At 41.3% G+C, this 16,545-nt stretch overlaps 2 protein-coding genes across 7 annotated transcripts; one reads left to right on the forward strand and one right to left on the reverse strand.

Moving 5' to 3' along the window:
- Positions 1-362: 362 nt before the first annotated feature.
- Positions 363-7,384, reverse strand: LOC144700958 (glutamate receptor 2.8-like). The gene is made up of 5 exons (XM_078572568.1): positions 7,051-7,384; positions 2,741-3,969; positions 2,358-2,670; positions 1,855-2,261; positions 363-1,125 (listed from the first exon to the last, which is right to left on the reverse strand). Exons 1-5 carry the CDS (start codon positions 7,331-7,333, stop codon positions 646-648), a joined length of 2,712 nt encoding a protein of 903 aa, XP_078428694.1. The 5' UTR covers positions 7,334-7,384; the 3' UTR covers positions 363-645.
- A 2,531-nt stretch (positions 7,385-9,915) lies between these two features.
- Positions 9,916-15,571, forward strand: LOC144700959 (glutamate receptor 2.5-like). 6 transcript variants are annotated; one of them, XM_078572573.1, is made up of 8 exons: positions 10,057-10,198; positions 10,797-11,046; positions 11,125-12,458; positions 13,019-13,328; positions 13,752-14,158; positions 14,237-14,634; positions 14,796-14,951; positions 15,113-15,571. In XM_078572573.1, exons 3-8 carry the CDS (start codon positions 11,136-11,138, stop codon positions 15,252-15,254), a joined length of 2,736 nt encoding a protein of 911 aa, XP_078428699.1. In that variant the 5' UTR covers positions 10,057-10,198; positions 10,797-11,046; positions 11,125-11,135; the 3' UTR covers positions 15,255-15,571. The 6 variants fall into 6 exon arrangements, with proteins under 6 accessions (XP_078428695.1, XP_078428696.1, XP_078428699.1 ...); XM_078572571.1 differs by having other exon boundaries at positions 10,058-10,198; positions 10,768-11,046; XM_078572572.1 differs by having other exon boundaries at positions 10,063-10,198; positions 10,774-11,046.
- Positions 15,572-16,545: the final 974 nt, after the last annotated feature.

The following is a 16,545-nucleotide window of genomic DNA, read 5'->3' on the forward strand; positions in this document are numbered from 1 at the left end:
GACACCGCCATCCATACGCGTTCAGCCCGCTCGGCAAGGCAAGGCGACAAGGTACGCATGCCTGAATTCAAATATGGGCGCTAACACACACCTTATCATCATTTTCATGTTTTAGTTCGTTCGTCATCTTTCGGTTTTGACCCTCATTGCTCATCGTTTTTGACTTATAAGGAGGGAGGTTCATCCTTATAAGGATCTCCCTCCCCTACCCCCTTTCGTCAACGTGTCCCAGCTCTCCCCTTACTCTAATCCCCGTTGCTTTGTTCTCTTTAGGTCATATGTGTTTTTTTCCATTATGTAATCCCTTGTATCTTTTGGTCCAAGGGATACCCATATCATCCCCTATAAAATGGAAGAGGGGGAACCCTAAAACATTACGCTATTGAATTATTGAAAGTATCGTTTTGAGTTCTCCCGTTGTGAAGAGAAGAGTTACTGCCAGGAAGGAAGAAGAAGCCAGAAAGCGAGGAGGAAGACGAAGGAGGAGATCAGAGGAAGAGGAGGAAGACCATAACCCTTGTTCGCAGAGCCACCATGGGTCTGCCGTCCCCTCCCGCCCGTCGGTTGCCGTTTCAGTGCGCCCGTGACCCAGTCGCGCTGCTCCGCCCCGGCCGCCCGGTGCACCTTTCGGGCAGGTCCGTGGCGCTAGGGTTGCTGATCGGGGTGCAACTCGGTCCGTGTTGGCCCGCGACTGGGACGTCGCGTGAGTTCCCGCTGAGTCGCAACATCCGGGTGCCACCCCACTCGCGTGGGTACCCCCGTCGCCGCCATCGTGTCCGTGACGACCGCGGGCTCGGGCCGCCTGCCGCGGCTACGTCCACCATTCCCCCCCCCCCCGGCCGGAACCGCGACGATTCCACCCACTGGAACTTGCATGCGATTCCTGAGACATAAATGGGCATAAAACAGTAGCCATGAAATTCCAGACACTGATGCTGTAATAATGAAGAGACCCTTATAGCTATGCCAAGGGAGCCTATAAGGCACGGGTTTGATCTTCTCGATGAAAAAATTTTCATTAGCTTGAAACCACATTTTCTCTATTTTCTGCATATTTTCCCCTTCACTGATTTTTAGAATTTCTCTTGAAACTTCTGATACAAGAGGGGATCCTGCTGGGAAAACCTGCGCAAAAGTTCGTGACCAGTTATTAGTTTTTTTTTAATCAGAACTTTCGCTGAACCTGAAGAATCGATAACCATTGAATGCAGTAAACATAGGTTATACGTGTGAAAATTATTCATAAAATTGATAAAATAAAATGTTTTTATACTTTCGTTTAAAATTTTTCTTTCGTGCAGGAAAACTTCTAAAAGATAATTATATACTTCTATTTATATTTTGGTTCAGAAGATGAACTTGAGACAATGATACAAAATAAACATCAATTCTTATAATAAAGGCATGTTGGTTTAACTGTTGAAAGAAACGTAAGAAAATGAAATTCATATTCAATTTGCTAAAGCTTAATAAGAGCAGTGATTTTTTATCGGGTGATTCTTTCCTACTGCTCTAAATGAGAACGGATCCAGGCTTTGACCCGTGTATAATTATATTAGAAATTGCCATTGTATACTGCATACCCATTATTATAGTAAAACACAAGCGTGGCAAATCTAAATCTTCGTGAAACTGATAATACTGCTGATAAAAACTAACATGATTCATATTTTTTTCTATATATCTTTAACTCCAAGAAAGGGGTGAAAGACGGATGTCATATTAAAACACTTATATCAGCAAAAGAAATATCCAAAATGAAACAAATTTCATGTAAAAAATCTGCAGACCTTTATGTATTACGCATAAGTTGAAGCTGTAAAGCAAACAATAAATTGTAACTTGAAAACTTACAAATCCAAATCCGGCAGTGGGTTGGGTTGGCCCTGGGGCCACAAAACCATTTTTATAATGGCCAAGAAATAGCGATATGTAGGGGAGTTCTGCAAAAATGGCGGCCACTCCCCCACTTTGTGGCCCTTTTGACAACGCCTCCTTGTACTCTTCAGCAGAGTTATAAGGGATCAGGCACTTACTATCAAAACCTAATCTTATGAGATAGTCCTTGATGAAAGATCCTCCTTGGTAGCCAACATGCTGCTTATTCTTGAGCAGCTGAGTAATATCAGTGTACGTCGGCTCAAGAGTTTTCTCAGTTAGAAGAGATGAAAGGTTTGCAGTGAAGCTTGATTGCACGATAAGGACGACAAACACCCAGACAATGACCACAAGTCTCGTCAAGTTGCTCACCAAAACTTCCCCTGCAAAAAAAAAAAAAAACAAACCCACTTGATCAATGAACTCCGTGGTAGCCTTTCAACTAAGACTGAGAAGAGACAGGGGACGCGGCACGCAACTGTGGGAGAAGACGACGGTTGAGAAGATAAAGTATAAGGTTGTGCCAAGCTGCTCTAATGGTGGCCCTCTGAAAGCTGTATTGACCCTGTGTTCAATCGTCCACACAACAAAACCTGTGAACAGGAAGAATACAGGGATTGTGAACCAGAGGTCCTTATTAAAGGCCTTCATGAAGATCCACTCTTCTGCTGCCAGTGGCGTCTTCACGCGCACTATTATTCTCAATCCAGACGCCATAAATGGAAGCGTGAAGTCCACAATCTTGGATCGGTTTGCCAGAATTGTTACATCGCCAACGACAACATCAAATTCCTGTTATAGCCAAACACGATATTTAACGCCGGAAACTAAAAACGTTTTCAAACTCGTTAACTCAATTTACCTTTAGATAGACTTGCTCGACAAGATCGTCGTACGTCCAATCCGAATTATCGTCCGCCTTCTTGTGGAACAGATGGTACTCAAACTTACCGCTGTAGTTTAAATTTTCCATGACCGCTTCGAAGACATCGATGCAGAAACCCTTGTAGGAACCATCATCATCAACATGGACAAACTCACGGAAACCTCCTATTCTTGGCACACCAACACGAAGCTTTTGCCCCTCAATGGGTATCTCCCATCCTTTTGGAACCGTAGATGCCTTCCCCGGCCACGTCACCGTGAGATTTTCTGGCGACGAAACTTGACTGCGATTTGAATGGAGAGAAATTCCATTCTCCGTGGACCAATCAGCAATCTGTTCGATATCGTTTCCGACGACGTTCATGATTCCAAACAATGGCGCTATTAACTGATTGTTAGAAAGCCGAAAATAACCTGCAAGTCCTTTAAATCGAATATTTTGCATGGCGTTTGATAACGAAGGTTTTTTCAAGCCCCCAATACTCTCTGCTGCAAGCGCGAGAGCTGTAACAGTGTCGTACGCTTGCAGAGAGTAAATGCTGGGATTCAAAGGTGCCGTATCATTGTTCTCTTCAGAGAACCGCCTCCTCCACCTGGTTGTAAACTCTTCCAGCTTGCTCGACGAATTGACACTGGGCATGCATCCAATGACACCCTCAATGGAGAAATCATTCCTTCTTAAGATATCAGCAACATCATCCGTGATGATCCATACAAAGCCCTCTTTCATCATCCCCTTCTGACTTGCTAGGCGAAGGAAACTGGCGCGGAGATCGTAGGACATGTGGATCACAAATACTCTCGTGGTATAATTCTTCAAAATATCGAGCTCGGCTATGATCTGATCATCCGTGGCGTTGGGAGGAAGGACACTGCGGTAAGGTAGCCGGACGTAAATGGTGTGGAGAGCATCCACCAGGTAATTCACAATTCCGGTGCCGTAGCGGGTGTTTTCATAAACAGGTATGACCTCTCCCCAGCTGTAGAGCTTAGCAATTGCAGCAATGCAACCCACTTGAGCGGAATCGCTCATGGTTGTTCTTATGAAGTAAGGAGACCGCGGCGATGAGAGTGAGGGGCTGGTCGCGGAGAAAGAAATGATGGGCACGTGTCTATTTTTTCCAATGTCTATCATGATTGCGGCTTGGGAGGATGTCGATGCCCCAATTATTGCCTGTACCTTTTCCTTATCCACCAAGTCCAGAGCTTCAGGGGGGTAAAACGTCAGTGTTTGATCTTAATGCTGGCATGTCTGTACTATAACCATCATACAAGAATTGTTCTCCGAACACAAAAACATAAAAATAAAACGTGTAAACCAGATAAAGAGTTTCTAAGTATGCAGACCTTGAGTAGTCTAGAATTCAAACGCTACGATTCTCAGCTATTGGTCATAATCTCAACTAAACATGTGAAACAGTGTCAAGGTATGCAATCCTTAAGGATCATTAAAAAACTGTTCCCAATACAAAACAAGAAATTATAGCGTTTAAAGAGAAAATTACTTTGGGATCACGAAATAAACGTTCTGAGAGCAGGAAAAAAATTTAGACTAGTGAAAGGGTTAGTGGGTATGGAATCCTTAACGATAAGAGATATGAGCGGCTTACTTCTCGATGTCTGATACTGTGAATTTGAATGCAACATGAATTTCTAATCATGAAAGTATCCTTCTAAAACTACAAAAGAAAAGGATAATGTGTGATCCAGTAAATAATTTTCTAGGTACGCGGTCCGTGCTCTGAATAGAAATCAAAATTATTGCTTCTCGATGTTTACTTTGCGTAGATTTGGATGCAAAATCTTTATGCAAAATATGATGAAGTGAATACGGGAAAATAGACAAAAGAACTTATTGGTATGCAACTCATAATCATGAGCAAAGTCAAACAGCTTGCATCTCAGTGTATGATCTTCACGAGGATTTGATGCCACTTGACTTTGGAATCATGAAAGAATTGTTCTCATAAGTGAAATAAATGATCATATGCAACCCAGTGAATGGATTTTTCTGTATGGATTCCGTATCAAAGAATTCAATGCGGTAGCTTCTTCTTGTTCATTCATCGTGTTAATATAATGCACATCGTACCGAAATCATGAAATTATAGTTATAAAAGCAAAAGAATAATATGATGTAATATGATCTAGTCATGCAATCGTTAGTGATTACAGAAAATAGAATTCTTCATTCTCGGTGATGAATTTCATCTTCGTGTAGGTGTCAATGCAACACGGCAGTTACATCCTCATTTTTCATGTGAAACCAACCAGAAAAATGCATGAAACATATTCTGGGAAGGGGAGAAATCATGAAGTAAATTCATGCGGATCTTGTTTCTGGGCGATTCTTGGTTCTCACCGGTGAATCTTCATGTAAAGTTCAATTCAACAGGCTTTTCAAATCATAAAGTTCTTAGAATAGAAAAAATGCAAGTGTTAAAAAAAAATGAAAGCACATTGTTCTCAGACATTGGCCTTTGTGTCGATTTAAGTGCATTATTTTTTGAGAATCTCAAAAGAATTTTTATCACAACATAGAAAACTCTTTTAGGAACATGTTAATGAGCTATTAGGAGGCAACCCACACTCAAAATTAAAACATAAATTCTTTCTTCTCGGGGTTTGGTCTTCATGTAGGTTTAAATCCAAACATGATATTTGGATCATTTAAAAGTTTTATGCTGAACAGAGAAAATGGATAACATTTACACATGAAAATGAACTTCTATCATTGACAATTTGAGTATGAAAGAAATCTAACTGGTTGATTTTTGGCTTTTGATCTTCATCTGGATGTAAATGCATTGTGATATTGAAAGAACGAACCATCCACACTTAAAACAGAAAATAATGATCATGTGCAAATGAATATCAACGTCTAGGTATGCAATCCTTACTGAGGATACGAATCAGACTTCTTTCTTTACGGTGTTTAGTAGTCATTCCTTTTTAAATGGAACGTGATCTTAGGATGATGAATTTTATGTTAAACGAACAAAATACATGGACCAAATCAGCAAAACATCTTCTCCATATCATGGAGAAAATTCAATACCGTTCATTGTGTTTGATATTGATATGGATTTGAATGCATTGTGATTTTGAAGTATTCAAATGAATGTTCTTAGATATCAGAGAAGAATAATACCTTTTAAGCAAGTAAATGAACTTCTATGTATGCAGTGATTACTACGGGGTGAAGTGGAAGTATTTGCTTCTCAGTGTTTCATCTTCATGTAGATCTAAATAAATCATGATCTTAGCGTCGTGATTTTTCTTATGCGGATTAAAAACCCGTAATCGTGTATAAAGCAGTGGAAGAGCTTCTTATACTGGATTGATTGTGGAGAGAAGCCAATTTTCATGTGGATTTGAAAACATCTTATCCAAATAAAGAAGAGTTCACAAAACACATAATAACGATAACATATTATACCGTGAATAAGGTGCTACGTTTTCAATCCTTACTGACGATAAACCTTAAGGTGTTGCGTCCTCGCGTTGAATATTCATGTAGATTAATTTTAACTTGACATTTGGATTATCGGAACAGAGAAAACCGAAATGGTTACCTAGTTAAAGGAGCTTCACTCTACAAATATCGATCCAAGAGAGAAATTACAACGATCTACTCTCGGTGTTTGACCTTTATGGAGATTTCATTGTAACCTGCTTTGGAATCATGAATGGACATTTCGCAAAACAAAAGGAAAAAGAAATTGAGTCAACCTGTCAATAGGTTTCAAGGTTTCCGATCCTTCAAAAAGATTGAATAAAATTTATTGTTTTTCAGTTTTTTACCTTTGTGTGAGCGCTATATGATCTTGGAACCAGAGCAACATTTTATTCGGAACAGGAAAAATGCGATGTACAAACCAGTGACCTAACGTCTCATTATGCAATCAGTGACGATGAGAGAGTTCAAACCGCTCAATTCGTAGTGTTTGATACTCAATCGATTATAATAATCTTGAAGATTCAAAATATTCTAGTATAATCTCGGGTTGGCCACCAGTTCAAAGTGATCTTCCATATTTTCTTCAAAAAAAATATATATTCTAGTAGAATCTAGAAGCTTTCAGAAGACATTAGATCGACCAATCAATCACTTACAACAACATTGGGACCGCCAAGATCTTTACGCACAAAACAAAAAGTGATAACGTGTAAACTAATCAACGAGCTTCTGGATGTGGAATCAATGACAAGAAGGAAAACCAAACCGCTTGTTTTCCAGCAATTCAACTAGAATAGATTACTTCCAATTCGGGAAAATCTAAGTACCTTGATTGGCAGCTTCGATATCATCTTCTCGAGAGTCTCGATAGTGTAGGACAAGCCTTGCTTTATGAGCAACTCTAGAGCTGTAGAAATCCTCCATCGCCAAGGATATGCTCGCATGGCACATCTTCCCATCAACTGTCTGGAAATCAAACACCACGCCCACGTTGAAATCCGTCACCGACGCATGGGCAGACAGAACCGAAATCGTAAATAAAACCAAGAGTTTTTGTGCTTCCATTATGTTCACAGCATCTACACTACGGGCAGAAGGTAAGTTTATCATCAGGATTGCGCGCAATCGGTGCTCTATTAGATGATTGCTATATCTGTATTAGAACTCACGCCAATAAATAACCTTCCGTGAAGGTCTCTTTTCTCGTAGACCACACGTTCAGTGGTCATAGATAGATAGAGTAAGACAAAAGAAGACGAGTATCTATTGACTAGACGGGAGAATTCTTTGCCACTACTCTAGTGTAAGCTTCCCCCACCATCGAGTGGCATATATACATTATATATATATATAGATAGATAGATAGAGAGAAAGAGAGAGAGAGAGAGAAAGAGAGAGAGAGAAAGAGAGAGAGAGAAGATATCCACGAATATTAGAGAATTACTGTTAAGTATTTTCTGATACGTACCAAAGGAAAAACCATGGGCTCAGCTAAGTTCGTGGAATATTTAATGAGCCTCGAAAAACAAACAGCCCACTGTTAGAGAGACCAGGCACCACAGAATTAAGACAAATATGAGACCAACGAGCAACAAAGATGATTGCCTCCTCCATCTATCCTATCTCCTTTGGAGGTCTTTGCCATCCATTACGGGTTAAAATGGTGCTCGAAGTCAAGTTTGGACCCTACATGGAGGTCTTTGCCGTGCATTACAGGTTAAAATGATGCTTGAAGCCAAGTTTGGACCCCTCATGGTCCCATCCAATTGGAGGAATAATATGTTCAGTAGATTCTCCATAGTGATAAAGGGGACATGAGAGATGGGATAGATGAAGGAGGCGATCATCTTTCCTGCCCGTAGGTCCCATATTTCGGTTAATTCTGTACTCCGTGTGTCATCTTTACCAAGACTAACTACTAAAACGGCTTAATCCGGAAGAGATCTTAAAAGCCAATTGCGTTTCGGTAAAAGATGATCCACAGAATACAAAGAATCCACTGTTATAGAGATACCAGACAGCACAGAATTAACTGAAATATGTGATCTACGGGCAGGAAAGATGATCGCCTCCTTTATCTATCTCTGACGGAGGTCTTTGCCGTGTATTACAGGTAAACATGAGGCTTGAGGTTAAGTTCGAAACCCACATGGTCCCATACAGTTGAAGGAATACTATCTTCTATAGATTCGCCAGTGTGATGAAGGGAATGTGGAGTTGGAATTCCTCCTTTTAAGCGACGAACAAACAATTTGAAGAATCGGTATATCGATCGAGAAAGGGGAAGATTAACCCATTATGGGAAACCACGAATATGTCTTAATTTTCTAGGAACTGTCTAAGCTGAACCCGTTTTTTTTCTTATATACGTATCAGGAAATACTTGACAACAATTGTCGAAAATTTTCATCGTCTCCTTGATCCACCTTTGGAAGAGAAAGAGGAGAGAGAGGGAAAGAGAAATATACAGGGAGAAAGGGACAGATAGAAACAGCGAGAGAGAGAGAAGAGAGAATGAGAGAGACAGGTAGATGAGACGGAGAGAGAGGAAAAAGAGAAATGAACCTATTTTAGGAAATGAACCCCCTTGAAAAATTGCACGAAGCTGTTTTGTTAAAAGTAAAAGCCAAACGATACCCAAGTTAAGGATCTTATGTCCTTTGCCGATTAAAATTTCGTTTGCCGACATCCGAGGAAACGCCCATCATACTTATCACAGTGGTGTTACATTTATCAGTCAGATGAGGTGTTATTGTGAACCCATAAAATTTAAAGGCCTTGTTAAAAGATGGAATTATCACAAACAGGGAAGAAGGGAAGAGGGAGTCCGATGAAATATGTTCGTCCAAATCTTTTTCCGGTTCAATTATTCTGTACTTTAATCAAGTGAGGATCCCGTGGTTTAAAGTCATGAAACATTTCGATTCAGAATCTTTAAGGAACACCCCAGAAAACGCGACATAAGCTGGATGGATAGCAACCTGCTAAATAACGCTAAAACCACAGTCGTATATCAGTCTTGATGTTGATCTCCGAGGAGCATATTTATGAGAGCCATCGTTAACAAATAATTTCAACACGGTAAGATCCTTAATGAAAAAGTTCTCACATGCGAAAAATAAAATATTGAGACGCAGATTCTAGTTGGAAACCCGTTCAAGAAAATAATTAATCGACTGCAGATACACTGAGGTCATAACTGAAGCTCTCTGTCTATCCCTGGGACTCCCACACGTGCATATGCTCATAGTGCCTTTCCGTCCTTCAGCGATTATTAAATTTGAAAGCGATATTTTATTGCTATTTGCTTGGCGCAAGTAACAGGAAAAAAAAACCATGAAACCACAGAAATTGAGGAAAAAGGTGAGAAGGTAATAATAACTCTGTTAGTATTTTTCGAATGTGATGTGACATCTTGCTAAACTAGAATCGGATATATGTGAATATTGACTATTGCTGGTTTGCTGAGCAATGATGAAGATTGCGAAAGATTTCCAGAGCAACTTCTTAGCAGCTTCTGCGTAGAAAAGTATAAAACCGTGTGAACATGAATCATTTTGTTGACTGGTCTCCCCTTCTTCGATCGCAATTTAAAGGAGGAGATTTGTGCGACAAAATATGTGGGGGCCAACAATTTGTCTCACTCGAAATCGATATATAAATCCGTTTTCGGAGCTCGCTTTTACACAGTCAAAATGAAGACGGGAAGACCTGGTTCAGCTCTCGTCGCCGTGTTCGTCCTGGTTTTTTGTGTTTTTAATGAGGCAATGGTGAGCTTGACGATGGCCGATGGAGAGCTGGTGCTTGTTCCTGTGGGCGTTGTTCTCGACTTCAAAACAATGATCGGCAACATGACCTGCACCAGCCTTTCCTTGGCGATGGAGGACTTTTACTCCTCCCGTCGCCATTTCTTCACGAGGCTTCAACTTCATACGAGAGACTCGAAGGGGTACGTTGTTGAAGCATATTTTCAAGGTAAGCCTACAGATCTAACGTTTCTTGGCAGACCAAATTCTGGGCCGACCTTTTGTGATTCTCAGAAATAACGTTCATTACTTTCTTGCTTTCGAAATAACCCTAACGACTGTTCAGTTTCGTGCATTGAATTTCAATTAGGAGAGGATAGATAGATGATTGATCCGTGTATAGACAAATAAAACTCAACATATAGTTGGATAATCCACTCGGCCTGCCAGAGTGGATACTGAAAAACTCCATAGTTGCTCGTGCTGACTGTAGCAAGTAGAAAAGGTTGTTTATTTAGTAAAATCGTCGACAAAACACCACCTGAAAAATGATTGAAAAGGGGGTAGACCACGTAATTTCTGAATATCATTGCATATCTAATATTTAAAATTCTGAGCCAAATGAATGGCACCTGCGAGACAATCAATGTTCACTGAAAAAAGCAAGATAGATAGATAGACGGACGGATTAATTGATAGACAAAGATAAACTAACCGGAGAACCTTAACTGCATATCTTTAGAAATAGAGTTGGCGGAAAACTAGACAGAAAGATTCAAATTTAACTTATTTTGTAAGCACAAGGGCTCTCAAGGAACGATCTGCAGCTTGCCTAGAACTCAAGGACGAAGGGAGAACCAAAAACGTAAACACAAGCAAGGAAGAACGACCACAAGAGTTCACACACGCACCACGCAAAACAGCGTCCTTCAAAAGGAGCATTTAAACAAACAGAATTCAAAATATAGCAGTTGTAACCGTCGGGCCCCACTTCCTCCATCGTGGCTTAATCGATGCCGTTATAACTCCGCAGATCCGACGGCTACGATTTAACGCCTGCACTTAATTAAAAATACGGTGAGGATCACCCCTTCATATTTAACCAACCTAGATCCAAAAACTTATCAATTAATTCTTCTACTTTGATGATCGCAGCAGTTGACCTGATGAGAAAGGAGCATGCGGTTGCAATCATCGGCCAATGGACAACATCTCAGGCGGAGTTCATGGCGACTCTGGGATGCGAGACAAAGATGCCGATGATCTCCTTCACCGCGACGAGCCCTTCTATCTCGCCCTCTCAACTGCCCTACTTCGTGAGGACGACGCTGAACGATTCCTCGCAGGTCCGATGCATCGCGGACATTATCAAACTCTATGGGTGGAGAGAGGTCGTACCCATTTACGAGGACTCACGCTATGGGTCTGGTATCGTCCCCTACATCTCGGATATCGTTGAAGAGAACAGGGGACGTATCCCTTACCGCAGCGTAATCACCAGCTCTGCCACTGACGATCAGATCAGAGTGCAGCTCTACAAGCTGAAAGATGGGTCAACCCGGGTGTTCATCCTGCACGCGACCTCGACCCTCGGCACTCGCATTCTCCGCATTGCGAAAGAGCTCTGGATGATGGACAAAGGGTATGTGTGGAGTCTCACGGACGGCATCGCAAACGTGCTGGAAACCATGGATGGGGCCAGTGTTGAAGGCATGAACGGTGTGCTTGGAGTGAGGCCTATGATACATCGCTCTGGAAAAAGATATAAAAACTTTGCGCAGAGGTGGAAGTTGAGGGTTCAAGAAGCGAAGGGGGAAAAGAAAAACGTTTATCCCTCGATTTCCAATTTGCGAGCTTACGACACTCTCTGGGCCTTGGCCACCGCGGTGGAGAACCTGGCCAGGTCAAGCCTAGGGCTCGAAAGTGTCCGCCCAGGGGTCAACTCGAGTGAACTTGGTGTTCTGCATAGGTCGCTCTCGGGGAGTAAGCTTCTGAACTCGATCAAGCAGACTAGCTTCCATGGGCTAGCGGGGAAGTTTCAATTGGTGAATGGGGAGATCCAGCCGTCAGCTTTTCAGATCATTAATGTGAAAGAAGGAGCAGTGAAGGAGGTGGGTCAGTGGACAGAGCAGGGATTCTTTCGAAAGACAATTTCAAACGGAAAACTAATACAGTTGAACAGTACAGATAAATTGCCTATCCTTTGGCCTGGGCAGAAGACGTCTGCCCCCAAAGCGTGGGTTGCACCGATGAGTGGTAAGATGATGAAGATAGGTGTGCCCGTAAAGACGGGGTTTGATGAGTTTGTGAAGGTGGAACGCGACAATGATGGGAATCCCACCAGGATTACTGGCTTCTCTATAAACATATTCGACGCTGTCATGAAGATCATGCCCTACAGCTTTCCCTACGAGTACGTTCCCTTTGAAAACGCAGCTCACATGAGGGCCGGAGATTACAATGAACTCCTCAACCAAGTTGCCATAAAGGTTTCTTTTCATTTTTTAAAAATTTGAATAATGTCTCATTAAATTATAGGCAGCAGCATCATCATCGACATCCTATTATTATTACTCTTGTCATCCATCTTCTTCTTGTTCTTTCTCAATTCATTTTCCTTATTCCTCATTGTAATGTTTCCTTCGCTCTTAATTTTTCATAAAATTTTATCTGTATTTCACTTAACCTCATTATCACACTCATCATCATCATAATCCTACTCTCATTTTTCGTTAGTTACACTAATTGTCGTTGTTCCCCTTCCCTTTCCCGATAAAAATACATCTTCAGATCTGACAACAATACAAAGCTATCCAGATCTGAATTCTCCTCGATGCAAGTATTAGATGCTTTGGTTGAGGAGGAGGTTTCATTTAACACCATTATGACAATCATCATCACCATCATCATAATAATCGTCATCTTTACTTTTTTCCCCACTCTTCTTGTTGATGTTCTTCTCCCTCTGTTTTAAATTCAAGTAGTACATATTCTGATATTACAAAAATAATATTCAAAATTTCACAGATCTGAAAATTCCTTTGTACAGGCATATGACGCTGTCGTCGGCGATGTGACAATCTTGAGTGAAAGAGCGGAGAAGGTAGACTTCACTTTACCTTACACAGAGTCAGGATGGACGATGATTGTTAAACAAGAAGATAAGGGGACAATTAAATGGGTCTTTATTAAACCCTTCGAGCCCCGTCTCTGGATTGCTAGCTTTGGTTTCCTCCTCTTAACTGGTCTCGTTGTGTGGGAGATAGAGCGCCATGCCAACCCCGCGTACAGAGGCCCCACACGGCAGACCGTCGGCCGGAGCCTCTACTTCACCTTATCGACGATCATATACGCACACAGTACTGTTCGTCACACTCTTTTGTCTTATATAGTTTGATATAAATTTCGAGTGTTTTCCGAATGACGGTCAACTTCAAAATTGGACGTGGTAGACTTGTCAGATCGCCTATTTTTGTGTAGGATATACGTTCCCTGATGATGTTTTCTTGTTTTCCTCCAGATGATAGAAAATTTGGTTCATTTATTTATTTATTCTTCTATGTATTATTTTCAAAGACTTTATCCTATCTAATTCTCTGAATCAGTGGAAGCCGTTTATTATGTTGCTAGGTCTGGCTTCCAATATATTGTTCTGCAAATACTTTTTCTTTATTCAAGAGCAGACCAAGAGAGAAATGTACGAGAAGATTGATAGTATTTATTTATCAAACCACAAGTGTTTTCTTTGGGGCTAAAATGATGTGATTTTACAACGTGTACAGATGATAAATTGGAGAACAACTTCTCTAGGTTGGCAGTCGTTGCGTGGATCTTCGTTGCCTTCATCCTCCTGTCGAGCTTCACTGCAAGTCTGTCCGCACTGCTCACGATCAAGAGGATGGAACCTGCGTACAACGACGTCAGCCAGCTCTTGAACGCTAAAGAAAATGTAGGGTGTACAAAAGGCTCATTCATTTGCGCCGCCATTGAAAAGCTTGGGTTTGATAAAAATAGAATCATTACATATGAGAACCCTGATCAATACGCTGAGGCACTCTCAAAAGGTACAAGGAATGGAGGAGTGGCCGCCATTTTTTGTGAGCAACCATATCTCAATATCTTTTTGGCCAAGTACTGCTCCGGATACACCACGGCAGGACCTATCTTTAAAGCAGACGGGTTTGGATTTGTGAGTCCCCTCTTCTTGTTTTCTATAATGATGCTCTGATTTGTGCTCTGCCTAGATCTTAGTTTTTAAATGTTGTAGGTCTTCCCAAAGGGCTCTCCTATTCTGAGAGATGTGTCATCGGCGATACTGTCCCTTGCAGAGGGAGATGAAATGGCCAAGATTCGGAATATATGGTTCAATACTCAGGGTTCCTGTGACGCTGATGCTAGCCCATTCAGTTCCAACGGCCTCCCAATCAAGAGCTTCGAGGCGCTATTCTGGATCACGGCAAGCGTGTCCACGGCGTGTTTTGCCCTTTGTTTGGGAAGCTTCTTCTTATCCAACCGTGGTACGCCAGAGGGATTGATGGGATGGGCTAGGCTGTTTGACCAGATGGCATCTCCAGTTCAAGAAACTCCAGGCAATCCCTTAAGAGGTGATAACCCAATAAACCCGCAGAGCCCACAGACTTCTCCCAGGGAAATTTCACAAACCAGGTAAGAAAAAGAATGGCCAACCGGTTAATTTCTTTGGCCTATTTCCTAGATTTTAGAAATTCCATTTGCAGCGTCTTGGAGCCTGTTTATGAGACTTATGCACTTTTGACACTATTATTGGATCTTGAAAAAGTAAGACATTTCCTTTGTGAATGTGCAAGGCCATTTGACCAGATGGCACCTCCAGCTCAAGAACATGAAGAAATTTTATCTGGAACTTCCCACCAACAAGAAACTCCAGGCAATACCTTAAGAGGTGATTACCCAATAAACCCGCAGAGCCCACAGATTTCTCCCATGGAAATTTCACAAACCAGGTGAGAAAAAGAATGGCCAACCGGTTAATTTCTTTGGCCTATTTCCTAAATTTTAGAAATTCCATTTGCAACGTCTCAGAGCCTGTATATCAGAATTATGCACTTTTGACACTATTATTGGATCTTGAAAAAGTATGACATTTCCTTTGTGAATGTGCAAGGCCGTTTGACCAGATGGCATCTCCAGTTCAAGAACATGAAGAACTTTTATCTGGAAGTTCCCACCAACAAGAAACTCCAGGCAATACCTTAAGAGGTGATAACCCAATAAACCCGCAGAGCCAACAGATTTCTCCCATGTAAATTTCACAAACCAGGTAAGAAAAAGAATGGCCACCAGGGTTACTTATTTTCGCTTGTTTTCTAAGTTTCACAAATGTCACCTGGAAAGTCTGCGAGTATATCATCAACATACATTTTCTACACTGTTGTGGTGTCTTGAAAAGGCACGGCATTCTTTCCTGAAAAAATGGATGGCTTGTATTACATTTAGAACATCGATGTATAGAACAAATAGAGTGACCGCCAGGGTAACTTATCTTGGTGTCTTTCCTAAAATTTAAGAAGAGCATCTGTAACTTCGAAGTGTGTAATTTATCAGCAATATCCACTTTTTACAATGCCATGGGGTTTTTAATAATCTATGATAGCGGAGTTGAAAAACTCGGCAGCAGCCAGCGCCAGGACGGAGGAGATAGCACCAGTTAAGGTTGATTTTCCACGGCTCCTCCGACAGTTAACGCCATCGACATAGGATTAAATAAGATTAGATAGTAAGAATTGGGAATATATAATTAACCGATATGGGATCTTAGCTAGGATTGAATATAGGAGGATCTAGCGTTAGGATTAAATATAGATAGGGCAAAATCTAGAGGCTATGATTTAATCTAGATAGGCACATCTAGCAGCTAGGATTTAATCTAAGATAGCCGTGATAAGTGAGTTATAACGGCTAGGATCAAAGATCGACTAGCATATCCAAAGGCTAGGAATTAACTAAATATAGCCGTTGCATTATCTGTGACAACGGCTAAATTAGTTAAGTAAACTATAATTAGTCACAATTATGATATAAATAAGATCATCGATTGTGTTGGTAAATTTTATGGTGAATAAAATCTAACTTCCACCCTGTGCCTCTCCCTCCTGCTTCTCTTCTTCTCTTTGCTACTCCTTCTCTCTTGAAACTCTTGAGCACGCTACGTGATAAGCTCAAACTATAGGTTATTTTACTGGTTAATCGTGTGAGGATTTGAGCTATGCAACACTATTTTTTAACCTCACGGCCTTAGGGTGAGTAAGGTGTCGATCCACAGGGAGCAGAGAAGACAATAGCAACTATTTTCAATTCAGTTTTTAACTTTAGATCTCAATATTCAGTTTCAACAGTCAGCTAAATTATCCTCAGTACAACCCTACAGAGTAATCTTTCAAAAACTCAACTCAGCAGAATCTTCAGTAAAGAATAACTTCACTGAATGATTCACTCCTGCCCTTTGGGGCAAATGTACAAACACCCTGTGGGTGTTCCTGTGCGCGAGCGTGCCTGCACGAGGGCGCGGCCTGCGCGCGGTGCCTACTGCGCGCGGGC

Source organism: Wolffia australiana, chromosome 3, assembly GCF_029677425.1.
Source record: "Wolffia australiana isolate 7733 chromosome 3, ASM2967742v1".
Classification (NCBI taxonomy): domain Eukaryota; kingdom Viridiplantae; phylum Streptophyta; class Magnoliopsida; order Alismatales; family Araceae; genus Wolffia; species Wolffia australiana.